This window comes from Pantherophis guttatus, chromosome 5 (genome assembly GCF_059756535.1).
Source record: "Pantherophis guttatus breed Tessera chromosome 5, ASM5975653v1, whole genome shotgun sequence".
In the NCBI taxonomy this organism is placed as follows: domain Eukaryota; kingdom Metazoa; phylum Chordata; class Lepidosauria; order Squamata; family Colubridae; genus Pantherophis; species Pantherophis guttatus.
This window is the reverse complement of record NC_142067.1, coordinates 4807295-4823313: the sequence shown is the minus strand read 5'-3', so window position 1 is coordinate 4823313 and position 16019 is coordinate 4807295. Positions and strand designations below refer to the sequence as shown.

The 16019-nt window shown below is 41.9% G+C and overlaps 2 protein-coding genes across 3 annotated transcripts in view; both read left to right on the top strand.

Moving 5' to 3' along the window:
* Nucleotides 1-3162, top strand: part of PAK1 (p21 (RAC1) activated kinase 1) — a 69900-nt gene extending 66738 nt beyond the window's left edge. Inside the window, exons 14-15 of the mRNA XM_060684777.2 lie at nt 63-200; nt 1683-3162. Coding sequence (XP_060540760.1) covers nt 63-200; nt 1683-1769 — 225 coding nt within the window. The 3' untranslated portion in view covers nt 1770-3162. The remainder of the gene's footprint in view (nt 1-62; nt 201-1682) is intronic.
* Nucleotides 3163-7479: 4317 nt separating this feature from the next.
* Nucleotides 7480-12096, top strand: LOC117679838 (uncharacterized). 2 transcript variants are annotated; one of them, XM_087895758.1, is made up of 2 exons: nt 7480-7494; nt 11228-12096. In XM_087895758.1, the coding sequence occupies exon 2, from the start codon at nt 11323-11325 to the stop codon at nt 11746-11748; it is 426 nt and encodes a 141-aa protein (XP_087751884.1). In that variant the 5' UTR covers nt 7480-7494; nt 11228-11322; the 3' UTR covers nt 11749-12096. The 2 variants fall into 2 exon arrangements, with proteins under 2 accessions (XP_087751884.1, XP_087751883.1); XM_087895757.1 differs by lacking the exon at nt 7480-7494 and adding an exon at nt 10255-10363.
* The last annotated feature ends 3923 nt before the right edge of the window (nt 12097-16019 follow it).

The window sequence follows — 16019 nt, the reverse complement described above, 5'->3', positions numbered from 1 at the left end:
CAGAGAATGTTTCCCGTCGTCTTTGAGAATACTTATTTATCATGACTATTTATTGATTTCAGGCATTGTATCTCATTGCTACCAACGGGACCCCGGAGCTGCAAAACCCGGAGAAGCTCTCCCCCATCTTTCGAGACTTCCTTAATCGCTGCCTGGAAATGGACGTGGAGAAGAGAGGGTCTGCCAAAGAGCTTCTGCAGGTAACCCTGGGATCCAGAGAAAAGAGGGCCAGGAGTTCATTTATATTGAATATATTGATTTTATATACAATTTACATGGCGGCCCATTTGACCCTACAGTAGCGATGGCCTCCGGCAGGCCAGTTCTAAGCACCCCTTGGGCCAGATCCGGCCCGCGGGGCCTTGAGTTTGACACCCCTGCCCTAGAGTGTGTCCTTTTTTCTCTCTCCCCAGGTTCCAGAGCCTTTCTAGGAGCTTGGGAAGGGCGAAAACAGCCTTCCCCACCCCTCCGGAGGCCCTCCAGAGGCCGGAAACAGCCCGTAGGCCAACTTCCGGTGGGATCAGAAGTCCCGTTTTTTGCTCTCCCCAGCCTCCAGAGCCTTCCTAGGAGTCTGGGGAGGGCGAAAACAGCCTTCCCCATCCCCCCCCCCCCCGGAGGTCCTACCAGAAGTTGGCAAACGGGCCGTTTCCGGCCTCCAGAGGGCCTCCTAAGCTCCAGAGGCCTTTGCCCTTCCCAAGCTTCTAGAAATGCTCTGGAGCCTGGGGAGAGAGAAAAACAGGCCTACCATGCCATCGTGTGCCAGGAACAGGGTGTGTGTGTGTGTGTGTGTCACGCGTGCATGCGCAGGGGTGGGGCACATAGAATTATGGGTGTGGGCACATGTGCATGTGAAACCCCCCTCCCCACTCCTGGCACCCGATGGCAAAAAGATTAGCCATCACTGCTCTATTCTATTCTATTCTATTCTATTCTATTCTATTCTATTCTATTCTATTCTATTCTATTCTATTCTATTCTATTCTTTCTATTTCTATTCTATTTTCTATATTCTATTCTATTCCAGTCCATTCCATTTTATTCTTATTTCTTATTCTATTCTTATTTTCTATTCTGTTCTATTCATTCTGAATTCTATTCTTATTCTATATTCTACTCTACTCTGCTCCCTATTCCCATTCTATTCAGTTTTCTAAATAGCAACGCAGCAACTTCATAAATAAGATGCACCTTTCTTTCTGTCTATCAATATCACAAAAGTTGTGACAGTTTTCCAGGGTGGATTTGATTTAAATCGAGTTGATTTAAATCACAATTTAAATCATGATTTAAATCACTAGTAAAAAGGTTTGATTTAAATCAACTCGATTGAAATCGTAATTGTTAAAGAGCAACTGTCATCTCTGCTACTCCTTTGACCCACTGTTGACTCAGTCCCAGTGTTGAGGAATATACAGCCTCCTGCTACATAACTAAGCTCCATTTCATGCTGAATAAACTAAATTATTTATGTATCTTAAATAGAAAACTATCTTACGATAGATTTTTACCCCAAAAGTTTTTTATTAGAATAAATTTGATTTAAATAAAAAAAATCCGATTTAAATAAAAAAAATCCAATTTAAATCAAAAAATCTGATTTTTTGATTTTTTTAAAAAAAAATCATTGATTTTTATCCATCTTGCTGTTTTCCCATGTCTGCCTTTCTCTCCCTCTTTTCTAGCACCAGTTCCTGAAAATTGCCAAGCCCCTCTCCAGCCTCACCCCTCTGATCGTTGCAGCGAAAGAGGCCACCAAGAACAACCACTGAGGGGAAAAAACAAAAAAAGACCACACCAGCTGTTTCCGAAATCCTTCTGCGAACAATTTTCGGTTTTTATCCTTTTGGGGTTTTTTTTTTCTTTCTTTCCTTCTTTTTTTTTTTTTTTTAAGAAGACTCATTTTTAAAAAGTTCCTCTTTCGGGATGTCTGCCCTGTTGCAGAAATGCCTTTTAAACATTTTTAATTTTTTCTTCTTCTTCTGGTGACTTGAAATCATGAAATTCGGACGGAGGATCCAGAAACAAGACGTACCGCAGAGTAACTCCGGAGTAACTCTGAGCTTAGGAGCTCTGCCTTTCTTGCAAGACTCCCGTGAAAAGCCTGGCTAATCACACAACCGTTGCGTTGTTGCCAAACAAACCCTGCAGGCCTCTTGGATCTTTTAACGTACGGATTTTTCAGAACGAAAGAGAGAAATAATATTCCGCAGAAACTTTTTAGAAGACGTTTTTCCCTAAGCGAGATGCCATTCTCTTTTAGGCGTTGTCTTGGAGAGCCTAATTCTTAAAACTACTGAAAATTTGTTTGGATTACTTGAAAAACTAGGGCAGGCAAAGAAAAACGTGGACTGTTTTTATAATTGCAGGGGGAAAAGAGGTGGATTTTTTTTTCCCCCTCAACCACTGGATGTTTGGACAAAGTTTGCATGCGTCAAAGAAGATTGAAGTAGTTAGGATGAATACCATGATCGCCTCCCCCTCCTCGTCCCTTTTTGGAAGATTAATTACTCGGTGATGATCATGCAACATGTTTTGTGTGAGTGTACGTGTCTTTACACACCAATGTGTGTATGTGTGTGTGTGTGTGTGTATGAGAAACAAATTGTCCTCTGATTAAATCCCTGCGGCTCTTTTCCCATCTTAACCTGCAGTTTAGGACTGCCTAATCTTGCCTGGTTGGTAAATAACTTAAAACAGGACTTTCCAGATGAATCGGAACTTCCGTTCCCAGAATCCCCCTCTTGGCCAGAGGGATTCTGGGAGTTGAAGTCCAGGACAGCTGGAAAGGGACTGGATTGGGGTGGGGTGGGGAAGCTGCTATGGTTTATATGATCTCGGATTAAACAGTACAGCAATTTGCTCATCCGGCTCTTAATTTAAGAAATAAGATTACACAAACTCTAAGAACGGCTTGGATTTTTTGGGGGTATTTCTTTGATGCCCTTGGTAAAGAATCACATGGTTTCCCATTTGCAAAATTCGGCATATCAAGACTGGTTTATCTGGGCAACTGAGAACTCAGTCTGTCCAGGCCCAGCTACGAGTGAGCGCATCAGCATAGACTGTCTCTGTGTGTAAGAAAAAGTTTTTAAATTTGTGCGCTATGAAAACGATGGATGCGAAATCAGCAAGTTTTGAATAAACTAGATCCTGGGTGTTTCACACTGCTTTGGTTTGTATAAAATAAAAAAAAAAAGGTGAGACCGTCAGAAGGCGAAAAGCATATAAATGCATGGAAAAACCAGCTCAACACAGGTTTTGACCCAACAAAAAAGAAGCAACTTAGAACTAAGGAGGAATTTCCTGACAACAGAACAAGTAACCAGTGGAACGACTGGCCTCCAGAAGTTGTGAATGCCCCAACACTGGAAGTTTTGAAGAAGAGGTTGGACAGCCATTTGGCTGAAGTGGTGTAGGGTTTCCTGCCTGGGCAGAGGGTTGGACTAGAAGACCTCCAAGGTCCCTTCCAACTCTGTTATTCTATTCTATTCTATTCATTTCATTTCATTTCATTTCATTTCACAATTATTCTGTTCTATTCATTTCATTTCATTTCACTATTATTCTATTCATTTCATTTCATTTCACTATTCTGTTCTATTCTGTTCTATTCATTTCATTCATTTCATTATTCTATTCATTTCATTTCACTATTCTGTTCTGTTCTATTCTATTCATTTCATTTCACATTCTATCATTTCATTTCACTGTTCTATTCATTTCATTTCACTGTTATTCTGTTCTGTTCTATTCTATTCATTTCATTTCACATTCTATCATTTCATTTCACTATTCTATTTTCATTTCATTTCATTTCACAATTATTCTGTTCTATTCATTTCATTTCACTGTTCTGTTCTATTCATTTCATTTCATTTCATTTCACTATTCTATTCATTTCTTTTCACTATTATTCTGTTCTGTTCTATTCATTTCATTTCACATTCTATTCTATCATTTCATTTCACTGTTCTATTCATTTCATTCATTTCATTTCACTTCACTATTCATTTCATTTCACTATTCTGTTCTATTCTGTTCTATTCATTTCATTTCACATTCTATTCTATCATTTCATTTCACTATTCTATTCTATTCTATTCTATTCTATTCTATTCTATTCTATTCTATTCCTCCCCTCCCCTCCCCTCCCTCTCTAAGTGGCTTATTATATCAGCCTTTTGCCCTCAACAATCTGGGTCTTCATTTTACCGACCTCGGAAGGCTGAGTCAATTTTGAGCCGGTCAGGATTGAACTGCTGGCAGTGGACAGAGTCGGCCTCCAGTACTGCATCCCAACCACTGTACCACCACACCAACAGGAGGAGGAAGTGGGGAAAGAAGAGGAAGGAGAAGGGGAAAGGGAAGGAAGGAACGGAGGGGAGAAGGAGGAAGGAAGAGAGGAAGTAGAAGAGGAAGGAGGAGGAAAGCAAGAGGAGAGGGGGAAGGAGAAAGGAAGGGCAATAGCACTTAGACTTATATACCGCTTCACAGTGCTTTCCAGCCCTCTCTAAGCTGTTTACAGAGTCAGCCTCTTTCCCACAACAATCTGGCTCCTCATTTTACCGACCACGGAAGGACGGAAGGTTGAGTCAACCTTGAGCCGGTGAGACTCGAACTGCCAAACTGCTGGCAGTCAGCAGAAGTAGCCTGCAGTACCGCATTCTAACCACTGCGCCACCACCATTAAGTACTAAATGCCACAGTTGTGAAAACAAACATCACAGTCCTTAAGCAAGCCAATTACTTGGTATGGGTGTGGTTTTGTCGAACGCTGCAAACGGCCATAAATACTGGTTGCCAAGCACCCAAAAATCGATGATGTGACCGGGGGGGTATGAAACTCCTAATCTGGGTTGTATATATCCCTCAGGTAGGTTCTAAAGTCACTAAGCAACCATAAAATGAAGACTATCTCCATAAAACTATAACAATATTTGTAGCTCAGGGATGAAATAAGGGGTCCTTGGTGCTCTCTCCTGCAAGAAAACATCCAAGCTCAGAAAATATAAATTTAACATGGCAACAAAAGAAGATAAGAATATCTAAAAGATTTCCTTGTCCAGTCGTATCTGATTCTAGCGGACGGTGCTGATCTCCGTTTCTTAGCCGAAGGAACCAGCACTGTCCGAAAACAATTTCTGTAGTCATGTGGCTAGCATGGCTATACGGAATGCTGTGAACTTCCTACCGAAGTGGTACCTATTTATCTACTCGCCTTTGCATGCTTTCAAACTGCTAGGTGGGCAGGAGCTGGAACAAGGGACGGCAGCTCATCCTGTAATGTGATGCTCGGGTCTCGAACTTGGGCTGTCGGATCTCTAGTTGACAAGCTCAGCGTCTTTTAACAGCAGCACCATCGCACCTCTCTTAACATCTAAAGGTAAAGGTTCCCCTCGCACATATGTGCTAGTCGTTCCCGACTCTAGGGGGCGGTGCTCATCTCCGTTTCAAAGCCGAAGAGCCAGCGCTGTCCGAAAACGTCTCCGTGGTCATGTGGCCGGCATGACTCAACGCCAAAGGCGCACGGAACGCTGTTCCCTTCCCACCAAAGGTGGTCCCTATTTTTCTACTTGCATTTTTTACCTGCTTTCGAACTGCTAGGTTGGCAGAAGCTGGGACAGGTAACGGGAGCTCATCCCATTACGCGGCACTAGGGATTCGAACCGCTGAACTGCCGACCTTTCGATCGACAAGCTCAGTGTCTTAGCCACTAGGGTTACGTAAAACGTTCTGTGCATACAACAGCAATTTCTATTAGTCTGTGACCCTGCCCAAATACATATTTCATCTGAATGTGGAACTTGTGTTGTTAGATCCAGGCACAAACCCAGAAGCTACGATTGAAGGACCTGTTCTGGAGTGGGAATCATAGGGACAGAGGTGAAACCAGAGAAGGGGCTAAAAGGATTGGAGAAAAACAGTGTTCAGGTAGACCTCGACTCACAACAGTTCATTTAGTGACCATTCAGTCACAACGGCACTGAAAAAAGTGGCTTAGGACTATTTTTCACACTTAACGACCATTGCAATATCCCATTGCAGATCATGGACACATGATTGAAATTTAGACATTGGCAACTGACTCATAACAGTTGCAGTGAACCAGGGTCACATGATCCCCTTTTGCGGCCTTCTGACAAGCAAAGTCAATGGGGGAAGCCAGATTCACTTAATGACCGGATTGCTTGCTTATCAATGGCAGTTATTCACTTAATAACCGGCAAAAAAAGGTTGTAAAACGGGGCAAAACTCACTTGACAAATGTCTCAACATAAATTTTGGGCTGAATTGTGGTCGTAAATCGAGGACTACCTGTGCTTGTGTCATACTGTGCTTGAATCTCAAGTTCTGTGGTGGTCCTACTGTGGAGAGAATCGGGAGGAGAGGGGAAAACAAGACATTCCAGATGTGCTGTACTCACTTTACAAAACCGCCTGGAATTTCTCTTGGACGCAACTTGGAACAAGGAAGGAGTGGCAGGCTTGAGTCATCTTGACGGCTCAATCTCTTGGAACTGGTCCAGCTGGACCTACCAAGCATGGTGACAATGATTTGAGAAGAAGACAATGTCAGCGTTCCAAAGAACGCACCCATAGAAAACAGAACTCCGAGGCAGGCGAGTTCTTCAAAGAACAGTTTATTGCAGAGGTCTTCAAACTTGGCAGCTTTAAGACTTGTGGACTTCAACTCAGAGCCTTGGTGGTGCAGTGGACTAAAGTGCTGTTAAGTAGCACTTAGCTGCCAGCTGCCTGCAATGACTGCGAGTTCAAATCTCACCAGGCTCAAGGTTGACTCAGCCTTCCATCCTTCCCATGGTAGGTAAATGAGGACCCGGATTGTGGGGGCAATAAGCTGACTTTGTATAAAAAAGAACACCACTTGGGGGGGGCCCAAAAGCCCCCCTAAGCAGGTATATACAAAAGTATGAAGGCTATTGCTTAATGCATTGTAAGCCGCCCTGAGTCTTCAGAGAAGGGCGGTATATAAATCAAACCAATAAATAAATAAATAAATAAATAAACTCCCAGAATTCTCCAGCTGGCTGGAGAATTCTGGGAGTTGAAGTCCACAAATCTTAAAGCTGCCAAGTTTGAAGACTTCTGGTTTATTGGATACATCCCATGGCACAACTGGTGAAAGCCGACTCTGAAATTTCACGCAGCTTTCACATGATTAAAAGTAAAAGTTTCCTCTTTCCCGCACAACCCCAAGTCACTGGTCACGCTGTCCAATCCAAGTGCTGTCCAGTCGCTTGGTTACTGGCTCCTCCTCTGGCCAGCCACTTGTAAGAATGTCCTTGGTTCCCACAGGAAAACTTTATCGTTTTGGCGACAAAACCCCATCTAATTATTTTCCCCCCTTTCCACCGGGGTGTGGCAATCCAGGAGCAATCCAAGATGGCTTCGGCCAGGCTCACTTCAGGGTTGACGATATGAGACAGGGGACATCTCAAGCAAGAGAAAACAGATTTATTCTTTGTAAACCCTGAAGGTAGGACAAGAACCAATGGGTGAAAAGTAAAATGTTATACAGGTGCTCCTTCAGAGGTGGGCAGCACATGAATTAACAACCGGTTCGCCCCGGCATCGAAAATGTGAGCGCATGTGCTCACAACGATCGCATCACTCATGTCCCTTTCGCAAATGCGCGTGGTCTCCTGTGCATGGGTTTTGCGTGAGCTTGCACACATGCATGTGGCTTAAAAAACACAGCTAAATAGAACGGCATAGCACCAGGCAGGTTACAACTATCATATCGTCACCGCTACCGGCTCGGCCGAACCGGACCGAACCGGGAGGAACCCACCACTGCTACCAGTGTCAACAAGGACACGTTCAGGGGTGGGCTTCAAAAATTTTAGCAAGGGGTTCTCTGCCCGGTTGCTCGGTGGATGTGACCATGATGGGCGTGTCCTAGTCAGCCTCCTGCACCACAGCGGGGACTGGGGTGGGGTTTTTTTTGCCCTTCCCAGGCTCCGGAGGCTTTCCTCGAGCCTCTGGAAGGGTGAAAATGGCCTCCCCAGGCTCCAGAGGCTGGAAACTGACCCGTTTTTCACCTTCCTTGAGCCTCTGCGTGCACCTTGCACATACCTGCATCCAAAATGGGCCACATGGGGACTCCTGGGAGGGGCGAGGCAGGGTGGGCGGGGCGGGGCCAGCCAGGAGTGGGATCTGAGGGTTCTCCATACTGCACAGAATCTTAGCTAGAGGTTCTCCCGAACCCCTGCCAACCCCCAGCAGCCCACCTCTGACCACTGTACTCCTGGACTTATAATCATCTGTTTAGTGACCATTCAAAGTTACAATGGCCCTGAAAAAAGGGACTTTACGGCTGTTCTTCGTACTTACGACCATTGCAGGATCCCCCTGGTCAGGTGATCAAAATTTAGATGCTTGGCAACGGATTCATATTTATGATGGTTGCAGTAATTCCAGTGGGGAAATGTAAAATTTGTTACTACCGGTTCTGTGGGCGTGGCTTGGTGGTGGTGGGTAATGTGATGGGGTGGGCGTGGCCAACTTTTTTTTTTTAACTTTTAAGTAAAAAAAAGAGGTTTTCTACAACCTCTTCGGCCGAAAAGGTTGTTAAAAAAATGCTTTTAAAAGCCTCTGACGATCTGGCAACTCAGCTGGGATCATCAGAGGCTTTTGTTTTCTTTTAAAATAAATTTTTTTTTGCTTTTAAAAGAAAAAAAAGCCTCTGACGATCCCAGCTGAGTTGCCTGATCATCAAAGGCTTTTAAAAGCATTTTTTCTACAACCTTTTCAGCCGAAGAGGTTGTAAAAAAAAATGCTTTTAAAAGCCTCTGACGATCCCAGCTGAGCCGCGCGATCATCAGAGGCTTTTTTTTTACTTTTAAAAGCATTTTTTCGGCCAAAGAGGTTGTAGAAAAAATGCTTTTAAAAGTAAAAAAAAGCCTCTGATGATCGAGTGGCTCAGCTGGGCATGGGGGGGTGGCAGGGATTTTTGCTACCGGTTCTCCGAACCACCCGCCACCATCACTACCGGATCGGGCGATCCAGTCCAAACCGGGAGCATTTCACCCCTGAGTAATTCCCTTTTGCCACCTTCTGACCAGCAAAATCATCAGGGAAAGATTCACTTAACAACCATGTGACTGACTTAACAACTGCAGCGATTTGCTTAACGATTGTGGCAAGAAGTGTCATTAAACGGGAGCAAAACTCACTTAACGACGTTCTTGCTTAGCAGTGGAAATGTTGGGCACAATTGTGGTCGTAGAGACTTTGCAATGAGATGTTACACCCTTTCCTCTGCCGTGTGTGTGAGTGTGTCTCCCCTGCGTGATGGGTGAAGAATACGGTCCATAGAATGTTCCAGAATAAATCGGAGAAATGTTGGAAATGTCATCAGACCCCAGGATCCTACTACCACATGTGGTGGACATGCGTAGAAACAAGGAGATATTGGACTAAGATACACAAGTGGTTGGAAAAAATGATAAAGAAACATATTGATTTTAAACCAGAGATATTTTTATTAGGGATCGTACCGGAGATATACAATAAAGAACTGCAATATTTAATCGTGTATCTCTTTGACAGCAGCCAGAATTGTATTTGCTAAAAACTGGAAAGGAGAAAAATTACCTAATGATGAAGAAATTATTAAGAAAATGATGGAATGTGCTGAAATGAGCAGATTGACCTTTGAAATAAGAGAACAGGAAGATAGACAATATTATTTGATATGGGATTTATTTTATCAATGGATAGAGAATAAGAATTGGAAATAATTATGATATAAATGGATGTTCAAGACTCAACACTTTCTTATTTTATCAAGCTGGCCTGGCCTAAATCTTCTCCCCTTTTAAAATGTAAATTTTAATTTGTTTTGAAATTATTGGGTATTTTAAATTTGTCTCCGCCAAATTATTTAATTCGTTTTTATTCTATTTTAAATTTTTGTATTTATGTGTTTTATTCTGTGGCTGTTCACCGCCCTGAGTCCTTCGGGAGTAGGGCGGTATAGAAATCCAATAAAATAAATAAATAAATAAAATAAATGTTGAAATTTTTTGAAAATAAGTTAGCATGTTTAGTGATAAACTGAAGAGAGGAGGAGCTCAAAAAAATGCCACCGACTGTTACACCGTCTTTGATTGTATGGAATGATAATGGTTTTTAATATTGTGTTTTGTTTTTCGAAAATAAAAAATTTATAATAATAATAAAAAAATACGGTCCATAAAAGGACTCTGATTGGCTGGAGATTGTGTGGATTGTGTGACATCACCTGAGAGGCAGTTTCTGACAGTTGGGCTCGAACTCAGTTCTGGTCGATGCTGGGCTGTTTGGCAGAGGCCATTTCTCTTGTGGGAATTGATGAGCCTTTGGTAAGTAAGGCCATAATGGCGCAGTGGTTAGAGTGTGGTACTGCAGGCTGCCTGCAATTTGGTAGTTCGAATCTCACCAGGCTCAAGGTTGACTCAGCCTTCTGTCCTTCCGAGGTCGGTAAAATGAGGACTCAGGTTGTTGGGGGATAAGAGGCTAACTCTGTAAACCACTTAGAGAGGGCTGAAAAAGCACTGTGAAGCGGTATATAAGTCGAAGTGCTGCTATTGCTAAAGCCTTAGTAAGATACCACACCTAGAATATTGCTCCCAAGTTTTGGTCACCACGTTATAAAAAAAGATGTGGAGACTCTAGAAAGAGTGCAGAGAAGAGCAATGAAGATGATGAGGGGACTGGAGGCTAAAACAGACGATGAACGGTTGCAGGAACTGGGCCTGGCTAGTCTAGTGAAGAGAAGGACCAGAGGAGACAGGATAGCAGACTTCCCATATTTGAAGGGCTGCCCCAGAGAGGAGGAAGGGGGTCAAGCTATTCTCCAAGGCACCCGAAGGCCAGACAAGGAATAACGGAAGGAAACTGATCAAGGAGAGATTCAACCTAGAAATGAGGATAAATTTTCTGACAGAGAGAACAATCAACCCATGGAACAGAAGTTGCCTTCAGAAGTTGTGGGAGCTTCATCACTGGAAGCTTTCAAGAAGAAACTGGACTGCCATCTGTCAGAAATGATGTAGGGTCTCCTGCTTGGGTGTGGGGGTGGACTAGAAGACCTACGAGGTCCCTTCCAACTCGATGGCAAAACGATGGTTTCTCTAATCCCCATAATAAACAAGCTTGGATGATGCTTTAACCCAATTCAGAATAACGTGTTGATTTAACTTCTTTTAACTGACATTTTTCCAAAGGTGAACATTCTCCCAAACGAGGAAAACCCGAAGGACCTTGAGAGCATTCGAAAAAAAGCTTGGAAGACCCCAAAAAACCCATTGTTTTCAAAGTCATGGTGAAGGACTGGGAACAGGAGAAGAAAGAACTTCAGAAGATGCTCCGAGAACGGGACGACACCGTGGCAACCCTGGAGGCCCGAAACCAGATATTATTTGAGGCCAACAAAACTCTCCGTTCTGAAATCAAGAAGGCCTCCATACAACTTGTCAAATTTCAAGAATCCAGAGCTAGTCAGGACCGGGCTATTTCGCGTATCAAGCGAGAGACGGAGCAAATCCTGAGATACTTGAAAGAGTTGGAGGCGAAAATCGTGAAGGACAAGCAACAATATGAGGAGAAGAAGGAGTCCGCGGAGGTGGAACGCATGGTGCTCGATCTTGAAAAGATCTGCGAGGCGCAGGAAAACAAGATCCTCTCTCTGGAAGAACGGTTTGAGCAGTTCTCCTTCAGAAGGTTGGAGATGGACTCCTTGCTGTAAGAGAAGGAAGAAGGCCAAGCAGGAGGAGGACTTTGGAGACCTGAGACCTTCTATGCAGGAGAAGATGGTGGTGGTGATGATGCTTGGCCTGGAATTTTCACACCTCTTGCTCGTCCGGTCTGGCAAAGATTTGGCGCCTGGGAAGCGATGGTGACCTTGACTGAATGTCTCCAGTGGCTGTCCAAGATCCTGTCCATCTATCCTGGCCAAAGGCAGAGTGGCTTGCGGCCCTTTGGAGCCAGAGTCCTGTGGGAAAACTACTAGATGTGGAATAACGATCCCATCCACTTTCTATCTACAGGAAATTTCATATATTTCTTTGGTTCCAATAAAGGATTCCTCACTTCAGATCTTTGGTGCTGTCTCAGAACTAACTTGGCTTTTTATCTACATCTGGGTTTCCAAATCAACAGTACATGAATTCTTCATTAAGAATAGAATAGAATAGAATAGAATAGAATAGAATAGAATAGAATAGAATAGAAAATAGAATAAAATAAAAATAGAATAAAATAATAGAGAATAGAATAGAATAGAATAGAATAGAATAGAATAGAATAGAATAGAATAGAATAGAATAGAATAGAATATAGATAGAGAATGGAATGGAATGGAATAGAATATAGATAGAAATGGAATGGAATGGAATGGAATAGAATAGAATAGAATAGAATTAGAATAAAATAGAATAAAGAGGGAATAGAATAGAATAGAATAAAGAGGGAATAGAATAGAATAGAATAAAATAGAATAGAAAATAGAATAAAATAAAAATAGAATAAAATAATAGAAAATAGAATAGAATAGAATAGAATAGAATAGAATAGAATAAGAAATCAGAATAGAATAGAATAGAATTCTTTATTGGAGTGGAGAATGAGGTGTATACCTTCTCTTGGGCTTTGCACTTGAGCTTCCTGTTCCTGTGCAAGAACATGTATTCTATTTATTTATTTTATTTTTTTTAAATTTGATTTATATGCCGTCCTTCTCCGGAGACTCAGGGCGGCTTACAATACCTTCATACTTTTGTATATTTTATACAAAGTCAGCTTATTGCCCCCACAATCTGGGTCCTCATTTTACCTACCTTAGAAAGGATGGAAGGCTGAGTCAACCTTGAGCCTGGTGAGATTTGAACTTGCAGTAATTGCAGGCAGCTGACGTTAATAACAGTGCTTTAGTCTGCTGTGCTACCAGGGCTCTTGGTAACTGTTGTCAAACTCCCATGGAGCCATGTAGGGGTCATGTTTGTCTGAATCAAGTTTGTTTGAAGTTTGCCAGGTGATGCAATGTCCTTAGAAGAGTGTGCAATACAGTGAGCTCTGTATTATCTGCTAGATAATCCTATTAGGTCCTGGAGGGTCATAGCTTAATCTCATCACCCTGGAGCTGGCGGTCTTTTGTCTTGTAGATAGGTTGGCCCAGTCTTTCTTAATGGGCACCAAATATCTGCCCGGAGCAGGGAGCTGCTTTCTGTCTTTAGAAACACGTTTCTCCTGTAGGGAAATATAATATTCTGCCTTTTTAAATATTTCTCAAAATATTTCATTCTTCTAGGAGGGGTGACTTCCTTCACTGCCGATACATTGCAATGCAAGGCTCATCCTTCCTAGACAGCCTGCAACCTCAAGGGAAGCATTTGCTATTCTGTAAGCATGTAGTTCTTCTTGTGAGCCTGTAGGGGGCTCCCTTTCTAAGGAGGCTCCACAAATTGAGAATAACGACGACAGAATAACAGATTAACCAGGGGTGAAATGCTCCCGGTTCAGACCGGATCGCCCGAACCGGTAGCGATGGCGGCGGGTGGTTCGGAGAACTGGTAGCAAAAATCCCTGCCCCCCCCCACATGCTCAGCTGAGTCGCACGATCATCAGAGGCTTTTTTTTTTTTACTTTTAAATGCATTTTTTCTACAACCTCTGACGAAAAAATGCTTTTAAAAGTAAAAAAAAAATGCTTTTAAAAGTAAAAAAAAAAAAACCTCTGAGGATGTTCAGCTGGCATCCTCAGAGGTTTTTTTTCAAAGCATTTTTTTTCTGCAACCTCTTGGCCGAAGAGGTGGTAAAAAAAATGCTTTGAAAAGTCTCTGACGATCCCAGCTGAGTTTCCTGATCGCCAGAGGCTTTTCAAAGCATTAGAAAAAATGCTTTGAAAAGTTTTTTTTTTTAAAGTTGGCCACACCCACCCAGTCACATTATCCCCCCCCACCAAGCCACGCCCACAGAACTGGTAGTAACACATTTTACATTTTCACCCCTGAGATTAACAAGAGTTGGAAGGGACCTGGTAGTAAAGGTAAGTAGTAAAGGCAAGTAAACTGGTAGTAAAGGTAAGTACAACCCACCCCTGCTTCACAGGTTGCTCTCTCTCTGAATGTCAATCCATTTGGGAAGGATGCAGCCCATAAAAGATCCTGATTGGCTGGAGATTGGCTGTGGATTGTGGCCTCACCTGTCAGATGGTTTCTGACATCCCTAGTTGATGCTGGGCTATTTGGCAGAGACTGTTTCTCTCGCGGGAACGGAGGATCCTTCGGTGAGTAGCCGGCATGATGGTTTCTCTAAGCCCGACAATAAACAAGCATCTTCTCATCCGGAACCTAGGATGAGGCACTGATGCTGAATTCTGAATTGCGTGTCGATTTAATTTCTCTTTAATTTCTATTCTGTTCTATTCTATTCTATTCTATTCTAGTCTAGTCTAGTCCATTCTATTAATTTCAATTCAATTCAATTCAATTCAATTCAATTCTATTCTATTCTATTCTATTCTATTCTATTCTATTCTATTCTATTCTATTCTATTCTATTCTTGTCCAGTCAAGTCCAGTCCAGTCCATTCTATTCTATTAATTTCTTTTCTTTTTTCTTTTCTTTTCTTTTCTTTCTTTTCTTTTCTTTTCTTTTCTTTCTTTTCTTTTCTATTCATTTCTTTTCTATTCTATTCTATTCCCTCTTCATTCTATTCTATTCTATTCTATTCTATTCTATTCTATTCTATTCTATTCTATTCTATTCTATTCTATTCTTGTCCAGTCAAGTCCAGTCCAGTCCATTCTATTCTATTAATTTCTTTTCTTTTTTCTTTTCTTTTCTTTTCTTTCTTTTCTTTTCTTTTCTTTTCTTTCTTTTCTTTTCTATTCATTTCTTTTCTATTCTATTCTATTCCCTCTTCATTCTATTCTATTCTATTCTATTCTATTCTATTCTATTCTTGTCCAGTCAAGTCCAGTCCATTCTATTCTATTAATTTCTTTTCTTTTTTCTTTTCTTTTCTTTTCTTTCTTTTCTTTTCTTTTCTTTTCTTTCTTTTCTTTTCTTTTCTTTTCTATTCTAATTTCTATTCTGTTCTGTTCTGTTCTGTTCTATTCTAGTCCAGTCCAGTCCAGTCCAGTCTATTCTATTCTATTAATTTCTTTTCTTTTTTCTTTTCTTTTCTTTCTTTTCTTTTCTTTTCTTTTCTTTCTTTTCTTTTCTTTTCTTTTCTATTCTATTCATTTCTTTTCTATTCTATTCTATTCCCTCTTCATTCTATTCTATTCTATTCTATTCTATTCTATTCTATTCTATTCTATTCTATTCCATTCTATTCTATTCTATCCTATTCTATTCTAAATTTCTTTTTTTTTCTATCCTATCCTATCCTATCCTATCCTATCCTATCCTATCCTATCCTATCCTATCCTATTGAAGCTATGGTTTAAATCTGTCCACCTGTTGTGAAAGTGAAGAGTTTACTTACATATTCTAACTTTGCCTGTTCATCAGCAGAGAACGGTGCCGGAAACCGATCACTTTCACCCCAAGACCATGATGAAAACTGCAGCGTCCCTTCTGAGGGACAGCCGAGAAAGCTTAAAGAAGGAGATCAGGAACTTAAGAGTCAAAGTGTCCAACCTTGAGGCAGAAAACCCAGAAATTATCAAGAATACAATCATGAATGAGCAAAAGAGGAGCCCGGAAGGCCAAATCAGTTGTCTGGCAAAGGAAGAGAAAGAATTTCAGGAGATGTTCCGAGAACTGGACGACACGAGGGCAACTCTGGAGATCCAAAACCAGACCTTGTCCCAGACCAACCAGATGCTCCATTCCAAAATCCAGAAGGTCTCCAACAACCTAATCAGGTTTCAGGCCTCCAAGGTTAGCCGGGATCAGGATATTTTGCGTATGAAGGAGGAGGTGGAGAAAATTGTGGCGGACGTTCAACGGGTAGAAGCGAAAATCGAGACGGCCAGGCGGAGGTACGAGGAGAGGAAGAAGCAGTCCGCCG